Source organism: Myxocyprinus asiaticus, chromosome 19 (genome assembly GCF_019703515.2).
Source record: "Myxocyprinus asiaticus isolate MX2 ecotype Aquarium Trade chromosome 19, UBuf_Myxa_2, whole genome shotgun sequence".
Classification (NCBI taxonomy): Eukaryota; Metazoa; Chordata; class Actinopteri; order Cypriniformes; family Catostomidae; genus Myxocyprinus; species Myxocyprinus asiaticus.
Window position 1 is genome coordinate 6,235,777 of NC_059362.1, and position 15,091 is coordinate 6,250,867.

At 37.4% G+C, this 15,091-nt stretch overlaps 1 protein-coding gene across 3 annotated transcripts in view; it reads left to right on the plus strand.

Annotated features, from left to right (window-relative positions):
• LOC127409884 (tetratricopeptide repeat protein 13-like) overlaps positions 1–15,091 on the plus strand; it is a 120,864-nt gene that overhangs the window by 84,582 nt on the left and 21,191 nt on the right. For all 3 annotated transcript variants that reach the window (XR_007892050.1, XM_051644826.1, XM_051644827.1), the window contains exons 20-22: positions 5,459–5,538; positions 7,981–8,059; positions 8,460–8,539. Coding sequence is in view for 2 of the 3 variants with exons in the window: in XM_051644826.1 (XP_051500786.1) it covers positions 5,459–5,538; positions 7,981–8,059; positions 8,460–8,539 (239 nt within the window). In the remaining variant the exon portion in view is untranslated. The remainder of the gene's footprint in view (positions 1–5,458; positions 5,539–7,980; positions 8,060–8,459; positions 8,540–15,091) is intronic.

The window sequence follows — 15,091 nt, forward strand, 5'->3', positions numbered from 1 at the left end:
CCCCACTCTGTCATTTTACGTGGCTTACCACTTCGTGGCTGAGTTGCTGTCATTCCCAATCGCTTCCACTTTGTTATAATACCACTGACAGTTGACTGTGGAATATTTAGTAGTGAGGAAATTTCATGACTGGACTTGTTGCACAGGTGGCATCCTATCACAGTACCACGCTGGAATTCACTGAGCTCCTGAGAGTGGCCCATTCTTTCACAAATGTTTGTAGAAGCAGTCTGCATGCCTAGGTGCTTCATTTTATACACCTGTGGCCATGGAGGTGATTGGAACACCTGAATTCAATTATTTGGATGGGTGAGCGAATACTTTTGGCAATATAGTGTATAAAACTATTTTGTCGCAGAAAGTGGAGTTTTGGTTATTCAGGGCAAGAGTCGGGGGACAAAGCAGGGAAGCTTTTGGCTAGATATATAAAGCAGAGAGAGTCTTTTTCTACCATACCCTCAGTGAAATCTGCTGGTAGTGAAATTTTTACCTCAGCCATTGATATTAATAATGCGTTTAAAGAATTCTATCTTGATCTTTATAGTTCCACATCTTCGTCTACTGATGAAGATATTAGAAACTTTGTGGACCCATTAGATCTTCCTAAACTGAAAACTGAGCAAAAAAACGCTCTTGATTCTGAGATAACCTTGGAGGAGCTTGACGAGGTAATTAAGTCCCTACCTACTGGCAAGGCTCTGGGGCCAGATGGTTTTGCCGCAGAATTTTTTAGATCCTATGTTACAGAACTGGCTTCACTTTTGTTAGAAGTTTATACTGAATCATTAAAGAATGGAAAGCTTCCTCCAACCATGACACAAGCCCGGATCAGTCTGATTCTTAAAAAGGACAAAGATCCAAGTGAGTGTAAAAGTTACCGTCCAGTCTCCCTGATTTAACTAGATGTAAATGTTTTGTCAAAAATTTTGGCTAACCGATTAGGTAAGGTTATGACATCTCTTATACATATAGATCAGGTAGGGTTTATGCGGGGCCGCAGCTCATCTGATAACATCAGGTGTCTCATCAATATCATGTGGTCAGTAGCGAATGATCAGTCTCCGGTTGCAGCCATCTCACTTGACGACGAAAAGGCGTTTGATATGGTAGAATGGGATTATCTTTTTAAGATTTTGGAAATGTATGGGTTCGGGAGTACATTTATTCGTTGGATTAAGTTACTTTATAAACACCCTGTAGCAGCGGTACAAACAAATGGATTAATTTCAGATTATTTTACTCTGAATAGGGGCACTCGGCAGGGTTGCCCTCTTTCCCCGTTATAGTTCTGTCTTGCCCTGGAACCATTAGCAGCCGCGATAAGAAAGGAGGATGATTTTCCAGGGGTGATTGCGGAAAGTGTGGTGCATAAGCTTCTGCTTTACGCAGATTATATTTTATTATTCGTCTCCGACCCCACTAGATCCATGCCTTGCCTCCACAGAATTATTAATTCCTTTTCCAAGTTCTCAGGATACAAAGTCAATATCGGAAGCTTTGGCTTTGACAGCATACGGTCCAGTAATGGCCTTCCAGCCGGGCGCCTTCCAGTGGCACAAACAGGCCATTAAGTACTTGGGAATTTTATTCCCAGCAAATTTGTCTGATTTAGTCAGAGTTAATTTTGATCCCTTAATAAAAAGGTTTTCGAATGATGTGGACAGGTGGGCTTCATTACACTTATCGATGATTGGGAAGGTTAATGTAATTAAAATGAATTGTATTCCAAAATTCAACTACCTGTTACAATCTCTCCCTATAGATGTCCCCCTCTCTTATTTCAAGCAATTTGATAGAATGCGAAGTCCTTCTGTAAAGGGGTTCATTGGAAAGGAGGAGGCGAGAACCGGCTTGACAACTTAAATAATAATAATTTTATAAACAACTTAAACAAAACACACAACTATAAACACACAGTACAGCTGTCTGTAATTCTCTCTCTCTCGAACTGTCGTCCCCGGCCGCCTTTATCCCTCGCGCGCCCCATCAGGCTGATTGGGGACCAGGTGTGTCTCATTCCAGCCCGGCCCCGCCCTCCTCGGCTCTACACCTTCATTTGGAATGGTAAGCATGCCAGGTTAAATTTCAATAAGTTACATAGGCCGATTGACAAAGGTGGGTTAGGCCTACCCAAGATTTTGTTTTATTATTATGTATTCGGTCTCAGACATTTGGCTCATTGGTCGCTTCCACCTTAGAGAGCCCCTCCTTGGTTTCTTATTGAACAAGAAGTACTTGCCCCTATTTCGCCATGGTAAAGCCATTCGATCAAACTAACCAGAGAAGTTAAGTCACACCCCGTTATCTCGCATTTGCACGTGTTTTGGACTAAAGTGTCCAGAGTGTTTAATTCGGACATTTATTTAAATGTTGCCTCAAGCATATGGCTGAACCTTTAATTACATATTAATAAGTCCCCTTTCTGTTGGTCAGAGTGGATTGGGAGGGGGGTTTCTACACTCAGTGACCTATATGAGAGTGGAGTACTGAGATCTTTTGATAATTTGGTTCAACATTTTAAGATTCCTAGATCCCAGTTCTTTAGTTTTTTACAGCTGCGCCACCTGCTCTGTACTGTTTTTGGGAGTGGTGTACACCCCCCTAAAGAGGCAGATACTTTGGAAATGGTGATTACTGCTTATGGGAAAGGTCATGAAGCTTCTGAGTATTACTCCCTGTTAATTCAGAGTCTGGGGAATGGAGCTTCGCCTTCTCTCAAGAGATTATGGGAGAAAGATTTAAACTTGGTATTGGAGGAGGGAGAGTGGGCTAGGATCCTAAAAAGCATCAGGTCTGCATCTAGAGATGCAAGGATCCGTCTGATGCAATTTAAGATTTTGCATGGATTCTACTGGACCCCCTCTAGATTGTATAGGCTTGGTCTTAAAGACACACCCACCTGCTGGCGATGCCAGTCAGAAGACGGGGACACAGCCCATGTTTTTTGGGGTTGTATTAAGATTCTGGAATTTTGGTTGAGGATCCAGCATTTTGTGTGTGACGTACTAGACACTTAGTTTTCATTTTGCCCCAGACTTTGTATTTTGGATGATGGAGGGGTCCTGAATATAGGAGATAAATATATGAAAAGCTGGGTCCTAACCAGCATGATGATTGGCAGACAGCCAATCCTTAGGGGTTGGAAGTCAACTGATGCACCCTCATTTTGTGAGTGGTGCACCGAGTTGGGTAAAGTGGCAACTTTCGAGGAGATGACTTGCAGACAGCTGGGGAACCTGTCATGTTATGGCAGAAAATGGGGCAGTTATTTGTCTCATTTGGAGAGGTCCTAGTGTGGGGCAGTGGAGGGAGACAATTTTTTTTTTCTTTCTATATGTTGAACTTTGTCTTTTTTTATGTACTTATGTATTTCTATTTGTGTGTCTGTTTATATGTGGGTATTTAGTTATTTTTTATTTGTGTGTTTGGGGGGGGGGGGGTGGGGGGTTATAAAGGGATATAATTAGATTCCTAATGCATAATTTTGTGGTTAAATTAATTTTTGTCTGTCTTGGAATCAATAAAAAATGTTAATAACAAAGATCTGTAAAGGTATTTGGATTTTTACAATATTATCTTTAAAATACAGTGTCCTGAAAAAGGGACGTTTCTTTTTTTGCTGAGTTTATATATCTAAAAATATTTTAAATATTTCAAAAATACATCTGGCCATCTAAAATAAATTAGTAGGCAAAATCTCTCTCTCCTGCATGCATGCACACACTGCTGGGTGTGTTAGAACTGGACGTCATCTTATGTGGGTTGAATTATTTTATTTTAAACATCATAATTATTTCATTATTTGTTTTAATTACAGATCTGCTTCGAAGTCAGAACCTGGCAGCATTAAATCTGTATCAGTGCATCAAGTCTAACAATAATTCAGTGAAGAAATAGAAACAACTGAGAAATATACTTTTTACCTCAATATTTTTCCTTGTATCTGGATTAACCATGCATGTATACCTAGTAATTATATATAGTTGTCTAAAAGGTCTTCAGCATTACAGAGAAAGCAACATCCACAATGTGCATTAAGGCAAAGAAATGTGTGATGCAGCGGTTTACTTCAGAATCAAAAGGACATGCTTATGTTCAACTAAACAGAGAGAATCCTCATTTTTTAAGCAACAGGAAGTGGTGTAATTCCAAAAATGTACTGTAATAAACCATTTAGACTGGTTTCATGAAAAACATTATGGAATGAGAGAAAATAAAATTATACTCTGACTTTAAATAAAGAAACTTTAGAATGACGCAACTCCGCTCCCATTCCGCACCACTCATATACTCTGCTGCTGGTGTGTGTTCAATCATTACATCTCATATAGTAGGTGAATTCAGTGTCACATAAACAGATTCAGAGCTTTTAGAATCTGCACCCGTCTGACATTTTAGGCAGAGAATCCTTAGGTCCTAGGGTTCTCTCTCTCACACACACATAATTGAACACAGCATTTGAATTTGATGTTCAGATGCTTTCTTACAAACAACTCTTACATAAACACCTGTTCCTCAACCATTGACAAACTTACTATACTCCTATACTCTTTCCTTTTTAAGATTAAAAAAAAATATATATATATATATATATATATATATACACACACACACACACACATCATGTTTGCTTTGTCACACTTACATCTCTGTATTAGTAACAATTTGGGACGTTATATTGCAGCACTCATGTTGCTGTCTTCTTTGGATGAAGATCTAATGTTGTAGTATTCCTCAATAACTCTAACATCTGTCGTAATGTCAAGACAGGTAGCTCGGAGTACGTCGTGATAAGCGGATGCCGTGAAATCCCAAGAACATCAAGAAAATTAATCAAGAAATATATGAATTTGTGAATACGACAAAGTTTTAGTTTAACAGCCATTAATAGCATATATAAATTTGTATATGTCAGTTTTAAATATTTTCCAAATTGTAAAGGTATTTATGTAGATTTCATTTACATTTTGACTTCGAATTCGAGGCAACATATGTCCTGATATACATATCTGCTAAATGCATATATGCCATAAATGTAAAGTCAACCTGCTGATTTGGTGGTGTGTGTGACTGTTTACCAGTTAAATGTTTTTATACATTTTATACATGTTGATTCTCTCTCTCTCTCTCTCTCTCTCTCTCTCAGTTTCAAAGTACGTTATTGGCATGATTATGTTTGCATACTGTATTGCCAAAGCGTGAATACACACAATAAGTAATTAGAAGAAAAAAGTAGAGAATAATAATAAAGTAGTAACAAATAACAATAAAAATATCATTTAAATAAGGTGCCATGTTATGGTAATAAAAGTAACCATATAATATAAAATAAACATTTCACAATACATTAATGAACAAAACAAAAGGATACTGTAAAAGATATACTCTCTCTCTCTCTCTCTCTCTCTCTCTCTCTCTCTCTCTCTCTCTCTCTCTCTCTCTCTCTCTCTCTGTTTAGGATGCAGATGCAGTGTGTAATTTAATTCTGTCTCTGGTGTATTACTTCTGTAATCTCATGCCGCTGTCCAGAGGCTCCAGGTAAGAAAAACATTAAACTGCCCTGTGAATGTTTATACCCCCACCCCCCTGTGCATGCACTTTTGTAGAGTGTAGTTGCATGGAGCAGTAGTAGTGCCACTTAAAACATGAAGAAATCAATTTAGTAATTAAAAAATTAAAAATATAAATAAATCAATCTCTTTACAAATTGACAAACATTTTTTTTTTTAATGTTTTTAAACCTAAATAAGGAATGTTCCTATCATCAGAGCGGTTCAAGCTTGATGTACACCTTGATGTTTTTGTAAATCTGTGGCAGGAGGAGGCAGTTAGCTCCACCTATACAGGCAACATGCCTCGTCAAATCAACGAGAGCAGGCAGCATAGCCCTCCCCAGACATGCTTTTGCACTTAAAGACAGCTGGACCGAGCACAAAAGAATGCAGAGATCTCGAGATGTGCTTTTAAAAGTTTCAAACTACTTTTAACTTAACACAGCATCCTAAAAACTCAATGTCTATGAATAAAAACTAGTGAGATGGGAAGTAAAACGTGAAGTAAAACCTCCAAATGCACAGTACATAGACTAATTCGATCACCTCAACCGGTCAATCACAAGACAAAAACTGGTATTAACAGGTCAAAAGGGAAAGGGAGTAAAGAGAGAAACTACAGAAATTACAAGAATCTTAAAGATCACTTTTATTTCCTCATTTCGGCTCCCCCGCACACTGATTTCCGAAATGTAGGATGGCAGGGGAAGAGACCTGATTGGATGGGGTTAATTTTAGGGTTAGGGTTAGGTTTGGGTTAAAGCTTCTCTGACCAATCAGGTATCACTTTCCTCATTAATATGAAGTGTCTTTAAAAAGTATTAATGTATTATTATCATACAGTGAATACTTGTAACATATGTATTTTTTTATGTTACATATCATTAGGCCTTCTTTTTCTCTGTTTCTGAATGTTTGCTTGAATAAGTGATATAGCCGTTAGAAACTTTAAGCACTGTTTTCTTAATTTGTTTCTTTATTTTTATTTTATTGTTGACCGTCTCCTTATCTTTCCTTGTCGACTCGTGCCATGTTCTGAAGGCATATGATAAGGAGTGGTGAGAAACAAACCGAAATCTAATTATTTAGTCAAAAATGTTGTTTTGGGGTGAAATATCCTTTTAACAAATTAGTATTAATTTTGGTGAAGAGAATCAGTATTGAGTATAATTTTGCTGTTATTGAAACTGTTATAATAGCATCATGAAAATGTAGATTTCGTGCCATAGAAGTGTGAGCAACCCTGACATAGACCAACAGTTAGTGTGGACAGAAGTAGAACATGATAAGATTATGTTCAATGATATGGAAATAAACAAACAATATTTTGACCTTTAAAGCCACTTTTTGTATTGTCTAAATGCTTGTCTTTTGCCACAATATACACTACCGGTCAAAAGTTTTGAAACACTTGACTGAAATGTTTCTCATGGTCTTAAAAATCTTTTGATCTGAAGGCGTATGCTTAAATGTTTGAAATTAGTTTTGTAGACAAAAATATTATTGTGCCACCATATAAATTTATTTCATTATAAAACTACAATTTAATAAAAAATAAAAAAAAAGTTTGAAATTGATGACTTGGACCAAATAATAAAGAAAAGCAGCCAATAAGTGCCCAACATAGATGGGAACTCCTTCAATACTGTTTAAAAAGCATCCCAGGGTGATACCTCAAGAAGTTGGTTGAGAAAATGTCAAGAGTACATGTCTGCAAATTCTAGGCAAAGGGTGACTACTTTGAAGATGCTAAAATATAACACAGTTTTGATTTATTTTGGATTTTGTTTAGTCACAACATAATTCCCATAGTTCCATTGATTATTCCATAGTTTTGATGGCTTTACTATTAAACTAAAAAACAATTATAATAAAGAATGAGTGTTTCAAAACTTTTGACCGGTAGTGTATGTATATGATGTAGTGTATTTGAATTATCTGAATTATAATTATTTTAATTAATATATACTAAATTATCTTTATTAGGGGAACTTTCCCATTAAATGTTGATATGCGATTAATTCAATTATTTAATTAGACCATGTAATTAATTTGATTTTTTTTATTTATTTAAAATGATTGAATTGTTATATTTATGAATAAACATTTAAATCTCAAAAATAATTTTCCAATGTCTTTTATCTATTTATTGAATTTCATTAGTCGAAACCACTCTTCTGTAACATTTTAAACAGAATTGGCAAATGAGTAAAGAAATTAGGATGAATTTAAGAATTTAAAATGCAAATTAGAAGTTGTATTTAAAAATTATGTACCAAATTATAATAAAAAAAATTATATATTTTTTTAGTGGCACTCCTTAATAGAGTCGTGTTTGAGTGGAACATATGGCCATAGTGATGATAAGATGGAGAAAGTTAAAACCTTGTTAAACCTGTGATGTTTAAATTGTCTCTTACCCCTTCAGTGTTGTGTCATACTCCATTGTCATGGGAGCACTGATGGCCAGCGGGAAAGAGGTGCTGGGCCGAATGCCATCTGGGAAGGTAAATACACTTGTTGTAATGGTAAAAACAAATCACACAAATCAAATACATCAGTAATATGTTAGAACACTTTTAACAATGTTTTTATTGACAATTGATACATCTGTTGTAATCAGGGTTCCCACAGTCATGGAAAACCTGGAAATATAGATTTCCAGGCAAGGAAAATTCATGGAAATTTTAGTCTATATAAATTTTTCTAGTTATGATTAGCTCTAAAATGTTTCATTGGCTAGAAATTGCTTCTCGTGAGTGTAATTTCTAAAGAATTATTTTTTAAATACTAACAAAGACTGCAAATGACTGCAAAAGTCATTGAAAAATCATGGGAAAGTCATGGAAATTCATTAGTCAAAAGGTGTGGGGAACCTGGTTAAACAATATGTGGTTTGTTATCCAGCTGTTTGACTTCGAGGCGATGACCACAGCCAATCCTGATCGCTTCAGTAAGACAGTCAAGAGCTGGATGAACTTAAAGAGGTGAGACAAAACTCTATATGCTGTATGCTTCGCCTGAATTGGCTGCAAGCAGTTTTTTCTCAAATATTTTTTGAGGTTTGCAGAGGCAAGAATTACTATAAAGCTTTGTGTGCTTTAAACTTGTAAGTTGCTAACAAGTTGCTATGTACGAACAGCAACGGTTGTCCAATAAATTACATAAATTAGCCTTCTGGGTTGGGCCATAAATTGACATCTTGACTGAACAGCTCTATTACTGTTGCTCATACTTTGGTTTAGGGATTTGAACAAACGCTATGTTGGAAATTTTAATTAAACTGCCCCCATCCTCCGCCATTAATATGTTGAAAATTTTAATTAAACTGCCCGCGTACTCAACCATTAATATGTAAGGATTGTATAATAGAATGCTAAATGTAATGGGCAGATTTAAATATACCCGCATTTATCCACCATTAATATTTAAGAAATGATATAATTGATTTAGCCACGTTCAACCACCATTATAAGAAGGGTAAATGACAAATGATCAGATTAGAAATTAAAAATGTAATACAACAGGCTTGTTTTATCCGCTCACAATTTATATGTAAGGAATTAGCTTGATAAGGGAATTATGATTAATTCACTTATTGAAAGAATTAAGGTGTATGTCTGATCACTCGGCCACACTGAGTTGATAGGACGTATCGCAAATATATTTAGATATGGATATAGCTTTGGAGTGCAGATCTTTTAAAAATCAAGTGACGAGATTATCAAAATATACCACAGTCAAATTAGCTTTGAATACAAACAAGACTTTATCAAACTAACTAACACATATAGACAAACATAAACAATAGGTTGGTAAGTGAGCTGTAACAGAAGGTGAATGGAAATGATCTGTACAGAGAAAATTGAACTTCATGGAGTCTTTAGACAGTGCTTTGAGAACCATCGATACTTCATTTAGTCTAACTCGATTTGCAATCGGGTTACTCAAATTAAATTAAAGAGACACCAGCACTTTCAGCAAAAGTTTGGAGATGTACTTGCGTTTCCTTGCGTTGTTTTGGTTCTTTGGCTTCTGGTTCTGGTTGTTCCATCGATATTTTGGACCTCTGTTAAGATTGTGGATAGTTCGTTGCTGGAATGATGAGGCGGGCTTTGAAGCAAGACCTTCCGCAAGGAAGACTCGCAACTCCCGTCACGTGTGTGAGTCGTAGAGCAGAGAGGGAGAAGAGCTTCCTCTGAACTTTAATTTCCAAGCTTTCCTGGACTCTACATTGTGTGAACCTGGGCAGAGGTGTGCCAAAGAAGGCTAAGAGGGCAAGAGAGGAAGTCTGGACGAGACAAGAGCACAAAGAGAAGAGAGGAAGAAGAGCAGAAGAAGAGGGCGTTCTTCCTAGGCAGGGAGGTTTTGTACTGATGAGGTTGGCCAAACCCCAAAGGTGTCTTGAGCCAATCAGAAGTGTCTTTTTAGATATGTGATCATCTCTCTGTCCCTCCTTCTGAAGGTGATTGATAAGTCTTTGTTTTAAAGGTTTCTGTTTCCCACTCAAAATAGGGCAATGTTTAATCATGACCTTTCATATCTCAGATACAACTGAATATATCATAAATTAATTAACATAAACATTCCTGAAATGCAGAAAGAATCTCAACGATAGTAAATATGATGTGCTTTATCATGAATGGTTACCATTCTAGTAAAATGACATGAATAAGACAAGATTAAAAATTATAATAATCAATTTGTCAGTTATAAGTGATTACAAATCACTACACATTTTAAAGGTTACATCAGGCTACAATAATTTGTGTAAGATAAAAATTTACTATCAAAAATAGACTGTGCATTGTGCAGTGCAGAACAATACAATGAAGTCTTCTGATAGTGTTATAGCTCATATTACATGTATATGCATTGTCAAAACCCAAGAAAAGGTAGTTTTGCAATTGTGTCGAAGTTCCGGGATTAAGATGAGATGTCCTGCTAAAAAGAGTTCAAAGGGATCCTTCTAAAGACAGTAAGACAGTTTAAGCTCTCTTGTCTTATACAGAGTTTTAGCATGTGACACAGGAAATGTCTAATTTTTAAGTGTGTCAAATTGGTTAAATTGAAGAACAAAGGAGTGTCTTAGATTTCCATGGCAACCATGGGGGTTTCTTCAGAAGATGGCCTTTACGTCATGTGATGATCATTAACGTTCAGGGCATTCCTGATTTACAACATGGAGAGGAGGAATCTTGGTGTGTCCACAGAACTCTCGTTGTTCTCAAGACTGTTGAGGTTAAGCAGCTGGGTATTTGTCTCATTTGCACAGGGTTGCTTAGACTTTATGGAACTGTGTTTGGTAGAGTCTTTAAATTTATTCCATTGAGGAATTTTGGGGTAAAAAGGTTGGGTTTTCCTGGACACCCTCCCTTTTTTTGTGACAGCCACACTGGCCAGATGCAGGTCAGTTCAGACCAGAGCATGTGAGCGAAGCAGTGCGGTGTGACACTCCGCTCAATAACCCACTCCATGCATGTGCACTCCGCTCAGCCACTCACGGCCACTGAAGTCTTCCAAGCGGACATTCCGCTCACCGGTAAAAAAGCGTTTGCTCAAATCCCGCTTCGACAAAATTTCTCTGTAGTATACTTGGTTCCAAACACGTACACAGGGGGTAGCTACAGTGGCCCAAGCAACTGCCCCTTTGCCAACATGGGCTGAGGTGCCCCTCTGGGTGAAATATAGACTATAGGGCGACATTTATTAAATTACCAAATGATTAGTAATGTACACATCTGAAATTATGTGATTTGTATTGTTTTTTTTTTTTAATATATAATCTCGCTGTTTATTTTGGACTGGTTTACAACTTCTGTTAAATAATCGGGTCTACCAGATCTTCCTTATCATTTGTAATCAGTCAAATATTTCTCTGTTAGCACATATGTCATTGAACATCTTCAAATATTGCCTTAAAAAATTCCAGTTCTAAATTACTTTTATTTACTTTAAACAAGTCATCAAACATGCCTCTACAAGTGATAAAACATACGTGTGTTGGCACGGAAACTCGCATAAGCGCAAATTGGCGCTTTTCAGTTTAAACTGGATCTGAGTGATACAACCGACCTAGAAAACTACAATCTTTTCAACTTTAAAGTTTGTTCGAGTCCTTTATGGCAATAATGAAAACATGGACTGTACCTCGAAAACTATTGCAGGTAAAAGTTAAATTCATAATTGTTCTTCAGTTGCATTGTCTCCACAGAATTATTCTAGATTTGATGCATTAATATGTTTCTGATTTAATGCTATCAGACTTTGGGTCTGTAAATTTAAATGAGCAATTTATCATCCTAATTTTGTGTTCAGTTTTAAAGGGTTTATTAAGTTATCCAGAAAAGAGCAGTGAATGTTTTTCTCTTTTTCAGTGTTGTTGCTTTATTACTATTACCTACAATTTTATATTTACGAATCAAATGCAATCTAAAGGACTGTGGTTATTTATATAATAATTATTATATTAGTAGATACCATGTGCCCCCTTTGTTTTTCCTTGATATTTTTAAAGCATTATAAAGTGAATCTGGACTTTATATGCGTCAAACGATCATGTGTTGTGCATGCGCTCTTTATATGTACAGCAAGGTTTAACCATGGATTTAACAAATAAAAAATATTTGTCCTGCATAAAGTGAGATTTTGTCCAATATATATATTCGATGAAATCATGTTTATTGATCCTAAAACAAATAAAATTATTTAATTCACAAATGACACTGCCTTCATTTAAGATTTTTTTTTTTTCCTAATGTTCAATCATTAATAGATTTTTTCTCTGCACATGAATGCAGCAAGCGATGTCAAAGATGTTATCTGCAACCACTAATCTAGAATAATTTTTTTTAAGTTTCACTTCTCGTTAAGGTGTTGATTTGGCTTTGGGAAACTGACCAGCAGTTATGAGCCACTTTATCCCGAAGCAGAAATCGAAAGCAACAGGCGGTCGATTAAGTGAGATTATTCCACAATGAAATTCTCTTTGCGAGAGCAGATATCTTTACCAATCAAATGCTCAATTGTACAATAGAGGCATGACAGCAGAATGCTGCACCTGCAAATTAGGACACACTGATCTGCAAGATCACACATGTTTATTGGTTTTGATGCAGGGATTTTTTGTGTGTGTTCGTCGGGACTCAAGGAAAAATGCTTTGCCAATATACAGTATTATTAATCTTACATATTTAATTTAGGGTGCTCTAACGTCCGCAACCCTGCAGAACCGGGCTCACATCTAGCTGGCAGCTGCACTGACATGATGGCAAAACAACAAGATACATTACTTATCTATTAATTTATTATCGAATAGTAGTGTAGTCTACTAGCTCACCTTTTGCTGCACTACCATCATGTAGCACATCCTCGTGCTCTCTGGCAATGTGACACGTACGATTCCAAAAGGAATATTTGCACACTCCCTTTCAATTTCCTCATTCTTAACTTTGATTTATACTTTGCATTTATTTAGGTTATAAGGTTTGCAACTTCACTAAAACAATGTTAGAGCTCCATAACCTATTGCTTATTTCATAGATTCCCAAACCAGCATATCACAAAGCGCATTCTTGGGGGGGGGGGGTTTTTCCCCTTTTTCTCCCAATTTGGAAATTAAGTCCTCGTGGTGGCGTAGTGACTCGCCTCAATCCGGGTGGCGGAGGACTAATCTCAGCTGCCTCCGCGTCTGAGACCGTCAACCCGTGCATCTTATCATGTGGCTTGTTGAGCGCATTACCGCGGAGATATAGCGCGTGTGGATGCTTCACGCCATCCACCGCGGCATCCACGCACCACACCGAGAGCGAACCACATTATAGCGATCATGAGGCGGTTACCCCGTATGACTCTACCCTCCATAGCAACCGGGCCAATTTGGTTGCTTAGGAGTCCCGGCTGGAGTCACTCAGCATGCCCTGGGATTCGAACTAGTGAACTTGAGGGGTGGTAACATTCCTGGCTTCTTAATGCTTAGAGGTATTTCCCGGAATTATAGGCCATCTTAGTGAAATTCTGTGTTGATTCTTTTTCATTTCCTTCTGCAAGGCTACTCCGATCCTACACCTAAGAATTAAACTTTTGCAGACATAAATGGATTATGATCAATTGCATGATTGACAATTATTCTGTTTATGGATGACAGAAATTTCCAATTAATCTGTGCTGCACAGTTTCATTTTGCCTGTAGCCCAGGGCCTGGTTAAGCTTCCCCTGGGCCCTTGACTAGCTTATGAATATGAATTAGGCCACGTGATCTACAGCTCTACACAGGTTAACCAATGTCATAATAAACTAATTAATATTCACAAGCCACACCCCTATACATTTGCTCATGACCCAGAGAGTCGCAAACTACCAACATATAGGATCACAGAAGACTCGTCTATGACAAATATGCCAAAGCTTGTCCAATAAAGAGGACTTAGTAAATACATCAGCCCTTGAATGGCCGTTAGTATGAATGTAAGAGAGACATTGCAGCATATATACAAAAATAGCCCATGCCAATGAGGATAGATAAATTGACCATGCAAATGTTCATGTTAAAACTACTAAAGCAGTCAAGCAGATATCTGCATAGAATTAAATGTCACTCACCACTATCATCAAACCACTCAAAGTGCCCTCTTCATGGTCTTCTTGAAAGCAAACCCTCAAATAAATCTTTGAAAACCAACAGTTGCAGGAGGTCGTTACTGTGCTCTGTCTACATCGTCATCATACAGTTCAGTCTGTTTTAATTTACTGAGGTCCTCAGCTAATTTTCATTAGGATGATCTCCAAAAAAAAAACTCTCTCTGGTGATTTTGAGACAGTAAGGGTGAATTCAATTATAAGCACTACAAGTTAGGTAAGTCAGGTTTATTGTAATTTTTTCTTTGCAGGGCAGAGAGAAAAATGGTTCTCCAGGAAAAATACAGTTCTCCAGGAAACCTTGATGCAAACATTCAACATTAAGCAGAATTACAGCAGCACAGTCGCACCATGTTACATATTGTGCAAAAAAACAAATCAGCAATTTGTCATAGTTTTTAAGGTGGCTGGGGTGATTTGTTTATTAGTGCAATAAATGTATGTGTAGTATGGGGGTCCGTATGGATGTTTGTGTGAGCAGTCAGGCCGGGTTGTTGAGAAGTCTTACTGCCTGTGGATAGAAACTGTTCTTTAGTCTTGAGGAGAATGCTCCTTAGCCTTCGACCAGAAGGCAGAGGAGGAACATACCATGTGATGGGTGAGTGGGGTCCTTCCTGATGGTGGTGGCCTTCCTTCTACACCGCACAATATAAGTGTCTTCTATGACAGGAAGGTGGGTTCAAGTGATGTGTTGGGCAGTTCTCACTATCCGTTGGAGGGCTTTCCTGTCTGAGACGGAGCAGCCCCCGTACCAGACAGTGATGGAGTTAGTGAGTACACTCTCAATGACACATCTATAGAAGCTGACGGGGATGGGGGTTTTCAGGCCAGCTCTCTTAAGTCTCCTTAAGAAGTAGAGGCACTGTTGTGCCTTCTTCACCATGAAGGAGGTGTTTAGTGAC